At 36.5% G+C, this 17012-nt stretch overlaps 1 protein-coding gene across 3 annotated transcripts; it reads right to left on the bottom strand.

Annotated features, from left to right (window-relative positions):
* Positions 1–10981: 10981 nt before the first annotated feature.
* Positions 10982–14450, bottom strand: LOC113703542 (ubiquitin-conjugating enzyme E2 10). Of its 3 annotated transcripts, none has more exons than XM_027224938.2 (5): positions 14310–14450; positions 14076–14170; positions 12855–12982; positions 12134–12238; positions 10982–11331 (listed from the first exon to the last, which is right to left on the bottom strand). In XM_027224938.2, exons 2-5 carry the CDS (start codon positions 14143–14145, stop codon positions 11188–11190), a joined length of 447 nt encoding a protein of 148 aa, XP_027080739.1. In that variant the 5' UTR covers positions 14146–14170; positions 14310–14450; the 3' UTR covers positions 10982–11187. The 3 variants fall into 3 exon arrangements, with proteins under 3 accessions (XP_027080739.1, XP_027080738.1, XP_027080740.1); XM_027224937.2 differs by having other exon boundaries at positions 14076–14186; positions 14310–14447; XM_027224939.2 differs by having other exon boundaries at positions 14076–14160; positions 14310–14422.
* Between the last annotated feature and the right edge of the window lie 2562 nt (positions 14451–17012).

Below are 17012 nucleotides of genomic sequence, written 5' to 3'. Positions count from 1 at the left end.
GAAAAGAGCATTCCACTCGTACTTTTGCCAGTTGCCACCTTGGTACCGTATCATCTGAGACCTCAACCACCTCTCCTCTACCACTTTCTTGTATTTGTATTTAGCTTACGAGTGGCGTTTAACGTTTGGGCTTCACTATTTCCACTTGATCCTCACCATTACCTGCCCTTTGGGTTTTCCAAGATTTTTTTCTTTTGTTGGTTTTTTGTTAGACTACAAAATTAATGGTTTTAAGTTTTCCAAGTCAATAATGTCGTATAGTAGTATTGTTAAACACAGTGAAAAGCACTAGAAATTACCACTTCTTTACATGGCATGACATGCAAGAAAGACAGGTGTCATGCCTGTTCCAGGATAAACATTGGCCTAACATTTAAGAACCAGGAAAAAAAAAGAAGGGACCATTGTACAAGATGAATTTTACAATCTAGCTACACGGATGCTTCAAAGATAAATTTCGCAGGGACAACCTAATTAAGTACTTAATAAGGGATGGAATAAAGACAGTCCTATAACATATCCGAGGATAGTAGTCACGCCGGTTTCATATTTCCCTTTTCAATTTCTTAAGAATCCCTGACGAAGGAATACAAATTTAGATGTGAGATTGTAATATTGTGTGTCTGACCAAATCTCTATATACATAAATTCTGTTCTTTTTTATGGAGCCAATTCCTTTATTATCTTGACACAGATTTAGGTGTTTACAATGAATAACTCCTGTCATGCACATTTAAAAATGTACTCATGCTTTGGTGTCCGCAATCAATAATCACCTCAACGTTATAAAAGCTTTGCCCAAATTCATGACCGGACAGGATCGGTTGGTTCAACCGATCGAATTGCGAATCGTTCACAGCTCTGGTCCGATTTATACTTTAGGTTAATTGGACTTAAAAATCGATAAAAACCATTTGAACCATGCGAAACCATGCAAATTGGAATAAACCGTTGGACCGATAGTTTTTTTTTTGTTTTTGTCTATTAAATTGAAAAAAATAAAAAAAAATAGATTTCCCTTAATACTAAAGACTAATTATTAGATGTCACATCCATTCACTTTTTTCTCATTTTTTTTTGCCTCTCATAAAGTTTGCATCTCTATTTTTTTATTTTCCTAACTTCCTCCAAACTCCAAACTTCTTTTTTTTAAAAAAAAAAATTGCAATCTCTAAATTCCAAAAACGTGATTCAAAATTTAAACTCACAATGTCTAATTCCCATGTGCGTGAATTTTGTATCATTTCAAAATATTATGGTATTTTTGGATTGAATTTCAAACTCGCAGTGTCTAATTCCGAAACCAAACTAACTATTCTTCAAAAAAAAAAAATCCAACCTAAATTTACTTGTTTATTCATTTTGCCCTAGTAAGTTCGTTCATTTAACGTTAAACCAACAACAAGTTTACCGTACAATACAATTTTTTTTTCCCGTCCCCACTTAAATCTTGAGTATACAGACGGCAAATTCAGATGCTGCTAAAAACCAAAAAATCTTTAACGGTTTTTATCCTTGCGTACATGTTTCAAATTAGGCAACACGGCTAAACGAACGTAAAGTACGAGGGGCAGTACAGTAACTTTGACTCACTGTTCACTAGTCTAAGGTTTCAGTGTGGGCGTGGGCCGGCCCAAGGTTATTGGATCCCTTGCTGCGGCTGCGGAAGGACCAATCATTCCTTCGCGGCACATCAGACAAATAAGCCGTCTAAACTGTTTCTTTATTCACCAGCCGGTTTCTGATTAGTCATTAATTATGTTATTATCCCATTAATCAAACTTAAACAAAGGTGACGCAGGATGTCAAGTTGAGCGGTGCGGGTACCACTTGACTTCCACGAGCCTGATTATGGAAAGAAGACTTGCTCTGGGGGCCTCTTTCCAACATTTAATGATTGGATGTAGGTTTCAAACAGTTCTAATCCCGTCGCGTAGCTTTTAATGAAATTCATATCTCTATTTATTCATTGTGCTAATTGATGACCAATGCCCCCCATATACGTAATTCATTAGTTACTTTAAAATAATCCAAAAATACTACGATATTTTTTATCGAGTATTTTGGGAACACCCGGCATGTCATGCATAGAATTTACTATTTAAATGCACGTACTCATATATTTATTTTTTCACTTGATTAATTTGGGTTATTTTTCTTTGACGATTTAAGCTCGTTTAGAGGAAGAAGAATAAGCTTACTACAGGTACACTCAATCGATTAAAAGGTACTATGGTATCATTTTTAAATTTTTTTTTTCCTGCAAGTGTAATTTGAATCCCCACCTATAATCCAAAGAAGGATTTGGCCATTGAGTCAAGCTCAGTGATTGATAGCTCTCGTTTCTATCTTTTCAATAATTCGGGAATATGATTCTCAATGTACATCCAAGTTGACTCAAAATATGACTCACGTGATCGAGTGTTCATTACAAGAAAAAAGAAGAAAAAAAAAGTTTATCTCAATCACACGAAGGATATCTTGTTGAGAGATTTACGAAAACAACCATTTCTCCTGTGCTACGAAAGGATTCCCTCAAACCAATTGGGGCCGTATACAACAAACGATGACTCAATAGGCCATATTAAGGAAAGGAAAGAGTACTTTTGTTTGTTTCATGGTCAAAGTAAAGTTGACCCGCAGACGGGAATGAAAATTGTCTTTACATGGATGAGATCTCCAGCCTCCGTTAATACTGTCCAAAGGGTCACTTTCTCCCAGAATGCATTAGCACTTTTCTTAAACTTAAATTAATACTGGGATTAAGGCTAACACGCTTTTTGTTAGGTGTTGTTTGCTTTGCCTGGCTCAATACCATCATTGAGCTATAAACTCAATTGACACGAAATCTTATTTCCTAGGTGGCCTAATTGAATGAATGATTAGTTGTTAGGCCAAGAAATCGTAACAGGAATTTCCTAATTAATAAATCATTTGCCGGTTTGTACACTAATCAGATTTTGGATTATGCTTCATCACTTTGTGTACAGACACATGTAATTGTACGTTCTGTTGTTGGATGCAAAATTTGGCCATAAAATGACTCATTTAAGACACTAGTGGCTTGGTTGGGCATATATATATATATAAGATTGGTTTATACTTGATTTTACGTAAACAGCTGAAATGGGAATTTTTTTGAACTTAGTATGGTTAATGTTACCTAGGACATTTACTTTTGTCTTAAGTGAAATAGCACTAATATAATCCGATTGATTACTAGCACGAATATGAAATTAAGGTCCTAAACTAAACCTGTGAGAAAAGACTGCAGTGAACTTTGTACAGTTTATTCCATTTGTTCCCTGAGTTAGTAAAATGCTCATACCGCATGAGCCACTTACAAGGAAACGTACATTGAAAATAAAAAACAATAAAATTGTCGACCACTCACATAATGTATAGTTTCACTGAATGACATTTGAGATTAACTAAATTGACATTCATCTTGTTGATCATACAGTATTATTGTCATGTTAACATGGTAATGATAATAATTGGTGTTTCATTTCATAAGAGATCCAGAATGGTCGAGTGAAGAAGGGATTAGCAAAGACAAAATACTCAATAGATACCCAAAACCATAAACTAAAGGACAAGTAATCTAAGTACAAATGGATTCGACAAAAGTCTCTTAAAAGACTTTTTGAGTTTTTGATGCATGTAAGTAATACTCTCTATAACAACATGCATTGATCTTCGTTTTCTCGAACTCCGACATTTTTACCATTGATTTGCCAGTTGTGATTTTTAACTCGATCGACTTCGCAGGAGGAATGAAGTCAATGGACATCTTCCCCAAGATGGCAACTAATTAGTACTGTTCCCCCTTTGAGCCACCCAATTGCAGAAAATCAGTACCTTTCTTTGCGTCCTGTTCTGTATATCGGCTTCCAGTTCCACCCAAGTCAAAACCCATCATCGACCTTACCACCTCAATCAAGTTATACCCACAGAATCATGACCCTATAATGAGGAGAGCATAAGTCTATTCTCCTTTATTTGTTTATTACTTACTTTTGCCTTTTACCATTGGAAGGAGAGTGCTTGTACTATTGTTTCGGATTTTAGTTACTATATAAAATATACTTGGGAAAAAATCCCTTAATTTTCTCAAGAAAATATACCTGTTTTTCAGCTTCAGATCAGTTTTTCTATCGGTAAGTGCAAAAATTTTTCTAGAACTTCATACACCTCCTTCTTCCCTTTCATGTGTATTCTTTTTTTTTTTTTTGGGGGGGGGGGGGGGGGGGGGTTGGTTAATACTAAATCTTAAGCTTGGGGAAAGCTGGTTGATCAGCTGTGTAACTTTGGGGTGTGTTTGTCCATGTATAACTACAGCCTGATAAAGGGACTCAATAGGGATATTTCTCAATTTGTTAAGCGTGCTACATACATACACTTTTGTTGGATTCTTGCCATTTTCTCCTACAAAATTTTTATGTTTTTCATGAACCAATTTTTCAATCGTAATTTTACCACATATACATTAAATTGGTATAATATATTTTTCTATAAAAGTTTCAAAAAATTAATCGTATTAGTTTTAGCAATCCAAACTCCAGAAAATTAGCTAAAGCACCTTAATTAATTGTATGATTGCGTACATAAATTGGCACCACCATTTACATTCATCTTTTTTTGTCTACCGTCGGAGCAAAATTCTTGAAAGCACATTCTAAAATTGGCAGGATCTGTTCTTGCATTCAGTAGTGTCAATTCAAGCATCATGAACAGTACACAATAATAACAATGCATAAGTTGGTGGAATGAAATATATAAATACGGTTCAGACAATAGACTAATACAGCCAACCTGCTTTGGCAGTAATTGAATTCTTTTCTATCTGCAACCATTTAATTTAATTAACGAGTTAGACCCCCAAGCTGAACATTTAAGGGGAAGAAGGAACTAGTTAGACTCAAGATTTAGACATGAGACCACATCAGTAATTAAGGAGAGCGGACTGAGAAACAGCAAGGCACGTGAAGCCCCTCCATGTGTTGGAAGATTTGAGTGCAGCCCTCCTAACAATCCTACTAAATTAATCAAAATCAACCTGCAAAACTCGTCCTTCTTGTTACCACTTACGTACGTGCATGCAACAAGTTTCCTTGCATGACTTGTGCAAATTGTTTTTCTCAAGTCAAATTCTCGCTTAATCCTTCCATTATTGGATTGATATGCACTACTGCAGCAGTTCCATTTGACATTTCTGGAGTTAGTCAGTCTCTCACCATTTCGCCTTTCACTTAGTATTAGCTTAGCGATGGTTCTGTCCTAAACAACGAAAAGAACGCATTCGGCAAGAGGATGCTATTGACCAGAGTTTTAATCTGCCAACTAATAATGACAATCAATAGTTGAGAAAGAAAAAGGGAAAAATCAAAGGTTAAATTATGGCAAAGTGCTGGAAATAAAATACTCATTCGAATGTGTATATTTCTGCTCTTCTAGCTAAAACTTTAAAAAGCATGTAAGGAAGGAAGAGGAGCCCTTACTTAGGTGAGCGAAGCGAAGAAATGGTGGGGAGTGACTGGTGACCGGAAAGAACAGGGGGACCGTTCGGGCCCATGTCTGCAGAGTCAAAGACAAAATTACAGGCCGGTTTTTGGATTTGGGGGAAACCCCAGAAAAAGAAAAGGGGGGCTCCATGCTGACACATCCAACGTTTGAAAAGTCCGCTTCCGGCGCCTTTTATGCTTTTCACGGTCAGGGCGCTGACACGTGCCCCCATGTGATGTCGACGTGGCTCCCGGTTCCAATTTCAATTCGGGCTTAGGAACTTGGGAAATCCCATCTACTCAACTCTGACTCTACCAGGGAAAATCGTCCAAGACGCCCCTCACATTTTGTAAAATAACTTTTTTCATCCCTCACTTTTAAAAGTGTAATTTTATGTCCCTTACATATTCACATCGGTCAAATTTAGTCCCTAACTAGATTTTCGATCATTTTTTGGCCGGAATCCATCATGTGCAAGGCACGTGATCATTTTTGAAGGGTGAATTTATCAAATTATATTTTACATAATCTGATCTATAGTCCTCCACATTTTATAATATAAATTTTTTCGTCCCTCACATTTCACAAAATGAATTTCTCCATCCCTCACATTTCAAAAGATAAAATTTTCATTTCCCACTAATTATGTGTGTGAATACATTTTTTTTAAACACATGTATATGTCTATTTGATTTTGCTTAATAATAATAGCATAAACACATGTATGTAATTGGATCCAACTTGTGGGCTATCTTCTCTTTTTGTATGATTATGACTAATATTTACCAATAGAACCTTAATTTGCATATTCTTATTGTATTTTAACTAAAAATAGTTTTATTGGCCAACTTGACAATGAATGCAAGATTTTTTACTAGCTAATACCAGATGAAATCAAATGATCACATATAATATATGGTATTCGTATTGTTAAGTGAAATCAAATAGGCACATACATATATTTATGCTATTTGTATTATTAAGCAAAATCAAATAGACATATACATGTGTTTAAACAAAATGTATTCACACACATAATTAGTGAGGAATGGAAATATTCATTTTTTGAAATGTGAGGGATGGAGAAATTCATTTTGTGAAATGTGAGGGATGAAAAAAATCATTTAATAAAATGTGAGGGACGAAAAAATTTGTTTTATAAAATGTGGAGGACTATAGATTAGATTATGTAAAATATAATTTGACAAATTTACCCTTCAAAAATGATCACGTGTCTTGCACGTGATGGATTTCGGCAAAAAAATTATCGGAAACCTAGTTAGGGACTAAATTTGACCCATGTGAATATGTAAGGGATATAAAATTACACTTTTAAAAGTGAGGGACGAAAAAAGTCATTTTATAAAATGTGAAGGACGTTTTGGACGATTTTCCCACTCTACGGTGATACGATCACATTGAGCTTGACAATACTGCGACTAACACATGAATCCATAATAGTCATTTCTTAATTAAGAAGAAATATTATATAAATAATACACAATTATTCGATTAGTCCCGTGGAGCACTTGAGTACAATTACTAAATATTGATACTCGAATTTAATTAGTTCGAATTCGATCAAACTTAATTCGAGTCAAGTGTTTAACTAAACTGTTCGCAAGTAACTCTCGAGCAGTCTGACTCGCCCACATCCCAAGTAAATCTCCCACTTATTAAAAAATACAAACAAACCAAAAATCAACAAAGAGCAAGGACAAGAAGTCTCAGGGCACCAAACTTTTTTGTTTTCGGTTGTTTTTCTTTCCGGGTTCTTTGTCTTTGTTTTATATATTTTTTTTCTCTGTATTACTGCGATTGAATTCTATTGTTGTAGATGTTTTTCCCGTCTTTCTAATTTTGCTTAGCATTCTATTTGAGGGACTCTATCTTAATTGGGTCTCTCTAATGAGACGAAGTTTATAAGTATTATTTTTTTTAAAAAAAAAATAAAGTTTAATTTTAAAAAAGCTTGTAAATGTCAGGGAAGATAATAATGATTAACGTGCGTATTCTCATGATAAAGTTAAATGTCCCTTAAATATACCATTTAAAAAAAAATCAGCTCTATTTAAGTGGGACGATGCGATTCACATGGAATAGCTCAAGTGCATTTAGTCAACAAACAAACTCTAGTACCGTTACTTCTCTAAATTGAGAAAAAGGGTAGTACTTGATTATGAAATTAATTTAATTTCTTGGTGGCAAAATAATGGTCCAGCACTCGTGTGCATGAACACTTTTGCCTGGCTAAATTACAAATTCCGTACTCTGTAGTCTGTACCACAATGCAAATAAAATATTTTCACAGGTTCAGTAGAAAAAGATGCAACAGTAGTCTATAATAAATTATCTTGTAAGTATACAAATGTTGCTGGATGGGTCACAAATACAATACCCCATACAAAAGCTAATAGTAGTATAGTTTAAATGAAAAGAAGCGACAACTAAGCTCTAAATCTGTTCTCCAACACAGGGTGGTGGAGAGTGGAGAGGCTCTTGACGACCCCCGGATTTTCCGGTCTCCACCACCGATTCAAAATTGCTGCTGCAAGATTGCAGATTGCAGACACCACAAAGGCTATCCAGATACTCGTGTCTGCCTTCGGGTGGTGCTAACGAAACGAAGCATTCCATTTCAATTTATTAGATGCAATGAAACTGGTCTCAATTCATTCATTCATTAATAATAACACGAATGTCCCATGCAATGCACCCAACCAAGTTTTCTTTCTCTTTTTCTTTTTCCTTTTCTTTTTCTCCCCCCCCACAACAAAAAAACCAAAAAGAAATTCTTTACACAGAGAAGAAAACAAAAGAAGCGTTGACGACGATCTTGTTTATGAATTAATTTTTGATATATGTATTGATAGTGTATGCACTATTATTAAATTAAATTTGGATGTATATATGAAAACTAATTTCAACTTAAATTTGATATACTGACAGGGAAGAATGTAAGAATTGCGCCTACCGGACATATAAAACGAATCAATAATGACATGACTTCAACAACTACTACTTTGTAAGAAAAAAAAAAAAAAGAGCCACGTTATTTACATGTAATGCACATAAACATTGCATTCTCCCTCCCTGTGACTGTGAGCTGAGCTGGGCCATTTCAATATTTTATTTTGTTTCCCATTATTTGCAATTCCTCAAGAAGGACGTACACTAGATCAAGTCGACCAGTGCTAAACTATATACTATGTTGTAGTATTTATTGTTGGGAGTTATGAATGAGTGCTAGGCATTTGCACAACTCATCGATAATTGTGGCCGGAAACTGGTCCATCCATTTATTATGATACATAACGAGTCTAGTAGGCATATTAGCCAGTAGTGTAGATATATACGTACGTGGGCAGATATGCTTATAGAGTCTGTTGTTTCCTTTCCCTTCCTGTGGTTTTTCAAAGATGCTCATGGGATCCAAGTAAAACTGCTGTGCTTCCAAAGACAGATTCAGGGAACATGTAGACATAGTGGGATGCTCGTGGTCTTGTATTATGCACTGTAATTGGACTCACTTTTATTATGAGATGAGAGATGGGATGGCAGACCTATGAATGAGAACTACAAGTATTATTACCGGCCACCTAGAAGCGGCCTTAAAAACTGGATGTATCATTTATTCATCACACACTTGACACTACTACTACTAGCGTTTATCTATCTGACTCAAAACTGCACAACAGATTCATCATTATTCACACACCCAATCCAATGGGAAGAATACTACAAGAGGAGGCTGGGATTGTAACAAAACATTAGGAGGCCTTCCCTCTTCGTTAAAGAAGAGGAGCCTAACAAAAACAAAAGGTGATGTAAGAAAGGCTATAATAATAATGTTCTGCGGAATTTTGTAGCAAAAAGTAGCATACGATAGCCCTTTTGAAGAAAGTTTGAGTAGTTGGTTGGATGATATGATCCATCCCCATTGCACACCAAGGAAACAGGGCTCCATTAAATCTGAAAAGTGGCCTCCTTCTGAGCTGCCACGTGAAAATGTCTGCCTATTTTTTTTAACTGGCGCAAGGACGAGCAGAAAAGAAGCTACACTTCTTATAGTTTACAAAAATTCCTCTTACCGTCTTTTTGCAATTCACATTCTTTATATTTAGAATCCCTTTCTTCATTACCACCGTTATGTTTTATTTTGTTTAGATTCATATGTCAAGAAACATTTCGATTTCAATTTTAAATTGTGCTTTATCAAATATTGGAACATTTTTATCCCCTTTAAAAGGAGATTCAAACACGTGACATTTCAGTTACACCAATCAGGCCGCACTTCATTGTCCAAGGATCAAGCTTGAATTTAATTTTCATGACATTTTGCTATTTTTCCATGCTGCCTTCCTTATCTCATTCTTTCAAAGATCCACCATGCACGCACAACCTCCTCCTGTTTCTCTTGAAGGAGCCACCACCAGCGTAAATGAAGCAGCATGGGATCAAATTTTTCAAGACATTTTTCATAGCAGACTTGGACCGTTCTTCGAGATCCCGAGCAGAATTCCTCCAATTGGGCCATCTGAACCCAAGGTGTTTCTGGAACTAAAAGAATTTAGACCGTGCTTTGTTGCGAATTCACTGTTTCCGAGCCTCCAAGAGACATGACACCTGGATTTGGGCCATCTCAATTTGACAAAATATATTGCAACCGTTCTTCTTTAACTTTGAACCCCCATTCAAGACTAACCAGGCCTAATAGCCCGAAACACCAATAGTCCACATAGTGCTTCATTTTCAAGCCTAATTGGACTAGACCAATGTTCAATTCCCTACCAACCCCTCGGGAAGATCGCTTTTCCTTTTCCAAGTCACACGCCTCTCTCCCATAAAGACGAGAAATATTTAGGTTACCTCACAAATCAAACATTTCTTTCTCTATATATATATATATTTTTGGGATAGGATTAAATTTGACCTGCTCACCATCACAAATCAAGATATGCCCTAGAGCCGTTTACACAAGTTCTTATAAATTGCTCACCAATACATTGCATCCACAAGTAGATTCAAACAAGTTCTTATAAATTGCTCACCAATACATTGCATCCACAAGTAGATTCAAACGCACAACCTTTTGTGCAAAAGGTGCACATCCTTGCTAACTGATGTTAGGAAGATGTAGGGCATCTCAACGATCTGGCATTTAAGGAGATTTTGAAGGCTTAAAATGCAAAAATATTCAAGGTTGTGAGCAAGATTTAATTGATCTCGACCTATTAAGCCCAGTTTTAATATGCTCACATCCTAATGTCAATTGCAGTCCCATCAGGTGCCAAAACTACAATCCTCACGCATTACGCCAAATTAGACACTCGTTCCCAACGCAAGTTGAAACCCTTTTCCGCAACTCCAGGTCTCCCCGGAAGTAACCTTTTCTATGCGTTGCAAACTTGCAATTTAGTCTTGTCTATGTTACCAGGAGCAAAAAATTGAACGTTACTCTTTTCCGTCGGGAGACTGAGGATCAAACCACATAACCATGATTAAACAATTCTAAAAAGATTACAAACCAGAAAGAGAGTTTTTGAGGCAGGATTCCGTTGTTTTCTCTTCAGTCCACTCAATATAAGGAACATATTACACTTCATTTTGCAGGCCATATCATAGATAAGAGTTTAATTTCACAACGGAAAGGAACCCTCCCATGACGCTACAGCTGCTCTGCTAACCCATGGCATACTTTTGGGTCCAGCTCCGTGCAGTTGTCTCATACTTGTTTCGATCGGTCTTGTACATATGAGCAATTTCTGGCACGAGAGGATCATCAGGATTTGGATCTGTTAACAGAGAACAGATGGACAGCAACACCTGGAAGCAACCAAAAAAAATCTCAGTCAGTCAACCAAACATTCTCCATCTAATTTCTAATATCTAAACAATCATGATTACTTTTTCATTCAGTTCATGCATTGATAGTTCCCTACTTCAGGAAGGGATCCCAGGGGATTGATGGATCATTGTTAGCCCACATTTCCTCAACTATGCAGCACTGAGTAGTAACTCAAAGAAAGCCTTTCTTGTTTTATACCATAAGCATTGATCCATGTAATTGAAATGTATAATCATGTTTAGAGCACTTGAGAGATTCCCACAGGATAAGGTGCTAGTAAATTAGGTAGCTTAAAGCTCCCAAGCTGATGCAATTACACAACTGCAATGTGCTTAAAACAAATCAATAATAGATCACGAAGCCCAATCTGATAAACAACTTAGGGCAGCCAATAATCAGGTAAAGTCCAATTAAGGTGAAAAAGAAGACGATTAAGCAGACAATGAACTACTAATTCATGTTTTTTCTTGAGTTACTTCCCAATAGCAACAGATAAACGATACAGAATGTAGAGGCATATAGAGGGAACTTCAAACCGATGACAGCGATGCATAGGGAAAAGAAATCTCTAGAAATGCATAACAGCTCAGCAAAAGGAAGGGTTGCTACAGAAAGGCAGAGGAATCTCTAGAAATGCATTATAGATTACTAGAAAAATAGCCATGGAATCTTCAAGTCTATATTGCATGCACAAACAAAGTCCTCATCAAGAAATTAAAACACAAATGTGCGGCACCTTTTTCACAGAAGAGAAAAACCAAATTGAGAAAGAACAGACACCTTTGAGATTGTAAGAGCTGGGCTCCACTGTTCCTTCAAAATATCAAGGCAAATGCTTCCATTACTGTTAATATTCGGGTGAAAAACCTTTGTCCTGAAAGCCACCTGCAAAAGTAATCCAAAACAATCAAAACCACTGAAATCCTTAAGCAATAACAATATCCATGTACAACAACATCCCACAAGTCAACGGGATGGTCTTCGAGAAACAAATAAAAGCAACTACAGCATTAACTTTTCATTTGCAACTTCATTATGGTTGGAAAGATCAAGAGTTTTTGCAAGGAACAGATAATGGAGAACACCATATACAATGTTGTCAAAACAGTATGAAGAATATGGGAATTCCTCGAAACCCACAAGGAAAACTTGCGTTACTGCTGCTATGTGTATGCACTAAACTTGTGTGAACAAAAATTTAACAACTGAAAAATTCTTCTTTGAGCTTAGTTATGTGGGAAAAAATGAATATAATAAACATGGTAAAGACAACAATTCTGCAAGTTTAAGAAGGTATGATACATTAGCGATAAAATATCTGGTATCCACAAATGCCTATAGCATTAGCCTATATACGAAAACAATAAGGGCTGCATATCTGATGAATCTTCATCACAGGGAGCAAGATATCCGAGAAAATTTTTGCAGTTCCTGAAAAAACCCTTGTTCCACTCAATAAACCATCATAAATACATAAAAAACAGACAAGCTCTTCAGGTACCTTAGGTGGTTTAAATGGGTAATCTGGCGGAAAATGAATGGTAACAAGAAACACTCCACCAGCGTAAGGACTCTCTGGTGGACCCATTATGGTCGCTTGCCAATGAAACATATCTTCAGCAACTGGGCCTAGAGAAACACAAAAAACCTATATTGAAGATAAAAGAACAAACTTGTACACAAAACATAAATACCAAAGGGACCATATGTATTAGGTGTTTTTCGGGGTGCTTTTCAAGAAGTTTACTGTGACACCATATATCAAAAACTTTACTGTAGCATTGTATATTGAGGTGTTTTTAAAATTTTAAATTTTTTGGAACGTTTTTAAAAAATTTAAAGATTATCTCTCCCTCCTCCTCCCCCTTCATAACCACCCCCAGCCACCTGCTACCCCCCTCGTTCCCCCTTCTCTCCTCCCTCCCAGCACCACCTCCCTCTCCCCCTCCCCTCTTCCTATCTTCACCCCCCTCTCCAACCCTCCTCTCCACCCCTCCCACATCCTCTCCCCCCTCCCCCCATCCCCTATCCTCCTCCCTGGCGACCAGAATCAGCACGTTATCCATAACAACAATCAGCAGCAACCTTTTCTTTTTCTCAGTTGAATTTCTTTTCCTTCACCTTTGGAAAGGGGGTGGGGGAGGTATACACATTGGGGCAAAACATTTGACTTCTACATCATACTGCATATATTTAAAATCACATTACATATGGCAAATCTTTCCGACGGCACAAAACTGTAGCTACAGATATGCTTCCTCCCAGACCCCCAACATATATCATAAGAATCAAATTTCAAGCACTTACACGATGCAAACATGCATTAGCTACAAATTTCAAAGCTTGATCTCGATGGGATGCTTCATAGTCTCTAATTAAATTAAACTGGATTTATGTTCATATCAGTAGGTTCTCTAAACTGACGAAGGAATGCGTGCCCGCTTCGAACCACAGGCCATGTCTGTGTCTCTCATGTACACACACTTTCTATGAGGGTATAAGCATCAAGAAAAATGAGGGATATTTGATAGCAGAAGCAGGATAGAAAAAATGTCCAGTCCGACTCTTTAGAATATCCAGCTATTAAGAACAAAGGCCCTAAACAGTAAAGGAAGAATCTTTTAAACAAACAGGGCGCCAGAAAAATCCAATCTTTTTCCTAAAATTAAAACAGAAAGATTAATGACAAGGAAAAAAGGGGACGAACGGAGGGCGATCTAACCAGCGCTGCAAGAGGTAGGAGGATCCTTCTGGAGATCCTTGAGCTCTTTCAAGATCCGCTTGGAAGCCATCACTCAGCAAAAACCCTACCTCTCCCTCAAAAAATTAAACCCTAGATCAACCACCACAATCAAAAATACATAGCATAAACAAAAAGATTTACAAGCTCACACACACCGTAACAAACAAAATCACAAAAGAAAAACTTATGGTGATTGATTGGAGATATACTTACAGAGAGAAGATCCTCTCCTTTGGCCCTTCGGGAAATGGGACGAGAGAGAATCTGGAAGGGGAGGATTTTTCAATGTAAAAGAAACTGGAGTTTTTATAGATAGACTATACACGCCACTCCACCCACCCCACTCCTAGCCCCGCACTACACACTTCTCCAATCCCCCAAAAAAAAACAAAAAAAAAAAAGGAGAGGAAAAAGAGACCATTTTCATCTATTATGCTTTTGCTCACGCGATTGCTAGCTCTCAGCTAGCTGCCTGGTCCCACTTCTACATCTTTTCTGTTTGGGTTAATATCAACATACGCCCCAAAGTATCTCTAATTTTCGTTTTTTTTTTGCCATCTTAAACTATCATCAATTGTGGTACTAAATTTGTATGTTATACTTATCAACCACAAGCAAGTTATCAACCACAAGCAAGTTAGTCAAAAAACGCACAAGTTCAAAAATCTTTTCATTTTTTTTTTTTTTTTGTCATCACTGTGGGTATCCGGGTCTACACCCGACTAATCCCACAGCGCTCCAGCAGAGCGGCCCGACCGATGCTGAAGAAGATAACAACTGGGTTGCTGCCCGGGATCGAACTCAGGTGGAACTCACCTAAGGAGGCTACTTCCACCAGCAGACCAACCCAGCGCGGGCTCAAAAATCTTTTCATTTCAAAAAACGAAATGGATAAGTTAAGATTTCAAAAAATGAAATGGATAAGTTACTGTGCATCTTACTGTTTACAATTTTTATGTTGAATTTTTACTTACTAGCAACTAATTCAGTATAAATAATCATTGCATTATGCCCTTAATTTTAACTGATGTTTATAGTATAATACAACTATATGTTATTATTGAATTTAATTAAGGTACAAAATTTGAAAAGAAAATACAAGAATTTGGAACTTACATGGTAAAGGAAGCTGAAAGGAAAGTTGGTCAAATTTGCTTACAACTCATATATTTCCAAGGACATGAGGATTACCTTCAAAAGAAAAAGAGGCAACGAGGGGGGAAGAACCTTCATACATCAAGGAAATGTAGAACATATTATTAGTTTTAGGGGGAATTTTGTTATTCTTTTAATGGATGAAAAAAAAATTGCTTGTTTTTATCTATGAATTTACTCGCCTATCTTCAAATTTCCTTGAAATGAAAGGTTATATTAGTAATACAAACGAAAATCACATTTATCTATGAATTTATTGAACCTTTGAATTTTTTTAAAATCTTCCGTATCGTCATGTTCAAAATTCAAAATTTGAATCTGACATATAGGGATGGAAAAAGCATGGAGATGAGTGGAAGGATGATTTTTTTTTTTTAAAAAAAAAATCTATGAACTTATTGCCTGATATTTTAGATACATATAATTTTGCTACAATAGCTTTGGAAAGGATAAGAAGCAACATTAGGATGCCAACGGGGCGGGGTTGGGGTGAGGAATGGGACATTAGGGATGGCAACGGGGCGGGGGACCTCTTCCCCATCCCCCGCCCCGCTACCTACAAACTCCCCCCGCCCCGCCCCACCCCGCTTCCCCCGCGGGAGGCTAATAAAAGTTTGTTATATAATTTTGTTATGGTTAAATTTTAGCAAATAATCAAGTACTAAAATATCAATACATCATCAAATTATTATTCATTGTAATTTTACAATTGAAACTTATAAAAACAATCAAATAAAAATTATTTGAATGCAATCCAACATGATGAAATAAATATAACTAAACTAGTCAAGTTTTCACTTTTGGCACAAATACAATCACTAATTCATTATTGTGCTTGTGCTTTTTTTAAGAAAAAAATGTTATTGTATTAAGTGTAATTAGGGATTTAGTATAAATGTATTAGTAAATTTAGTATAACCAATTAATAATTTATATTAGTACACATATATAATTATTAGTATAATTAATAATATCAATTATATTATATATACTAATAGACATTGTGTAATACATATACCTAATAATATCATTATCATAAGTTTGTAACTAATTAAATTATATATTATATATATAATTATATACATATATATTTTATATATTTATTCTTTTAAAGAGGGTGGTGGGGCGGGAGATGGGGCGGAGGTACACTCCCCTGCCCCTGCCCCGTTTCTAAGCGGGTGGAATTTTCCCCAACCCCCTTCCCATTTGCCTCCCGCGGGGCGGGTAACCGCGGGCACCCACCCCCATTGCCATCCCTTGCTGCAACATCATCGATAATTAATACTCCACGATGCAAGGGAATGGTATTTGGTACTTCAAATAGACTAGATCTCCATCTAATTTTTTACTTTTTCAATTATTTGGTGTAGTAGGAATGTTTGCCTTGTACTTCAGAATCAAATATATAGTGATATTAGGATATTATTATTGACAAGACCTGTCTCCAGTTTTGGTTTTTTTTTTTTCCCTTTTAATATGCTACTAATACTTTTGACCAGCACACTCGACTTTAACTGATGTCCTTTTCCCTTTTATCGATTGTATTCCCTCATGACCTGTTCTGCGTCTGACTCCGACGCTCAGCTAGCGCCTGCTCAGTGTTCATGCCATTCCCCGACTCTCATCTTATGAAACAGGAAAAAAGCCATCAGTATTATGTAACTCTGCAAATATGTATACTTATCAAACATAAGCACGTCCCTTTTACTACCTGATGCTAATCAGCGACGTTATTAATTCTGTAATCAAGAACCAAAGTTT

Source organism: Coffea arabica, chromosome 8e (assembly GCF_036785885.1).
Source record: "Coffea arabica cultivar ET-39 chromosome 8e, Coffea Arabica ET-39 HiFi, whole genome shotgun sequence".
Classification (NCBI taxonomy): Eukaryota; Viridiplantae; Streptophyta; class Magnoliopsida; order Gentianales; family Rubiaceae; genus Coffea; species Coffea arabica.
Note: the sequence above shows the minus strand (reverse complement) of the source record. Positions and strands in the feature narration are given on the sequence as shown.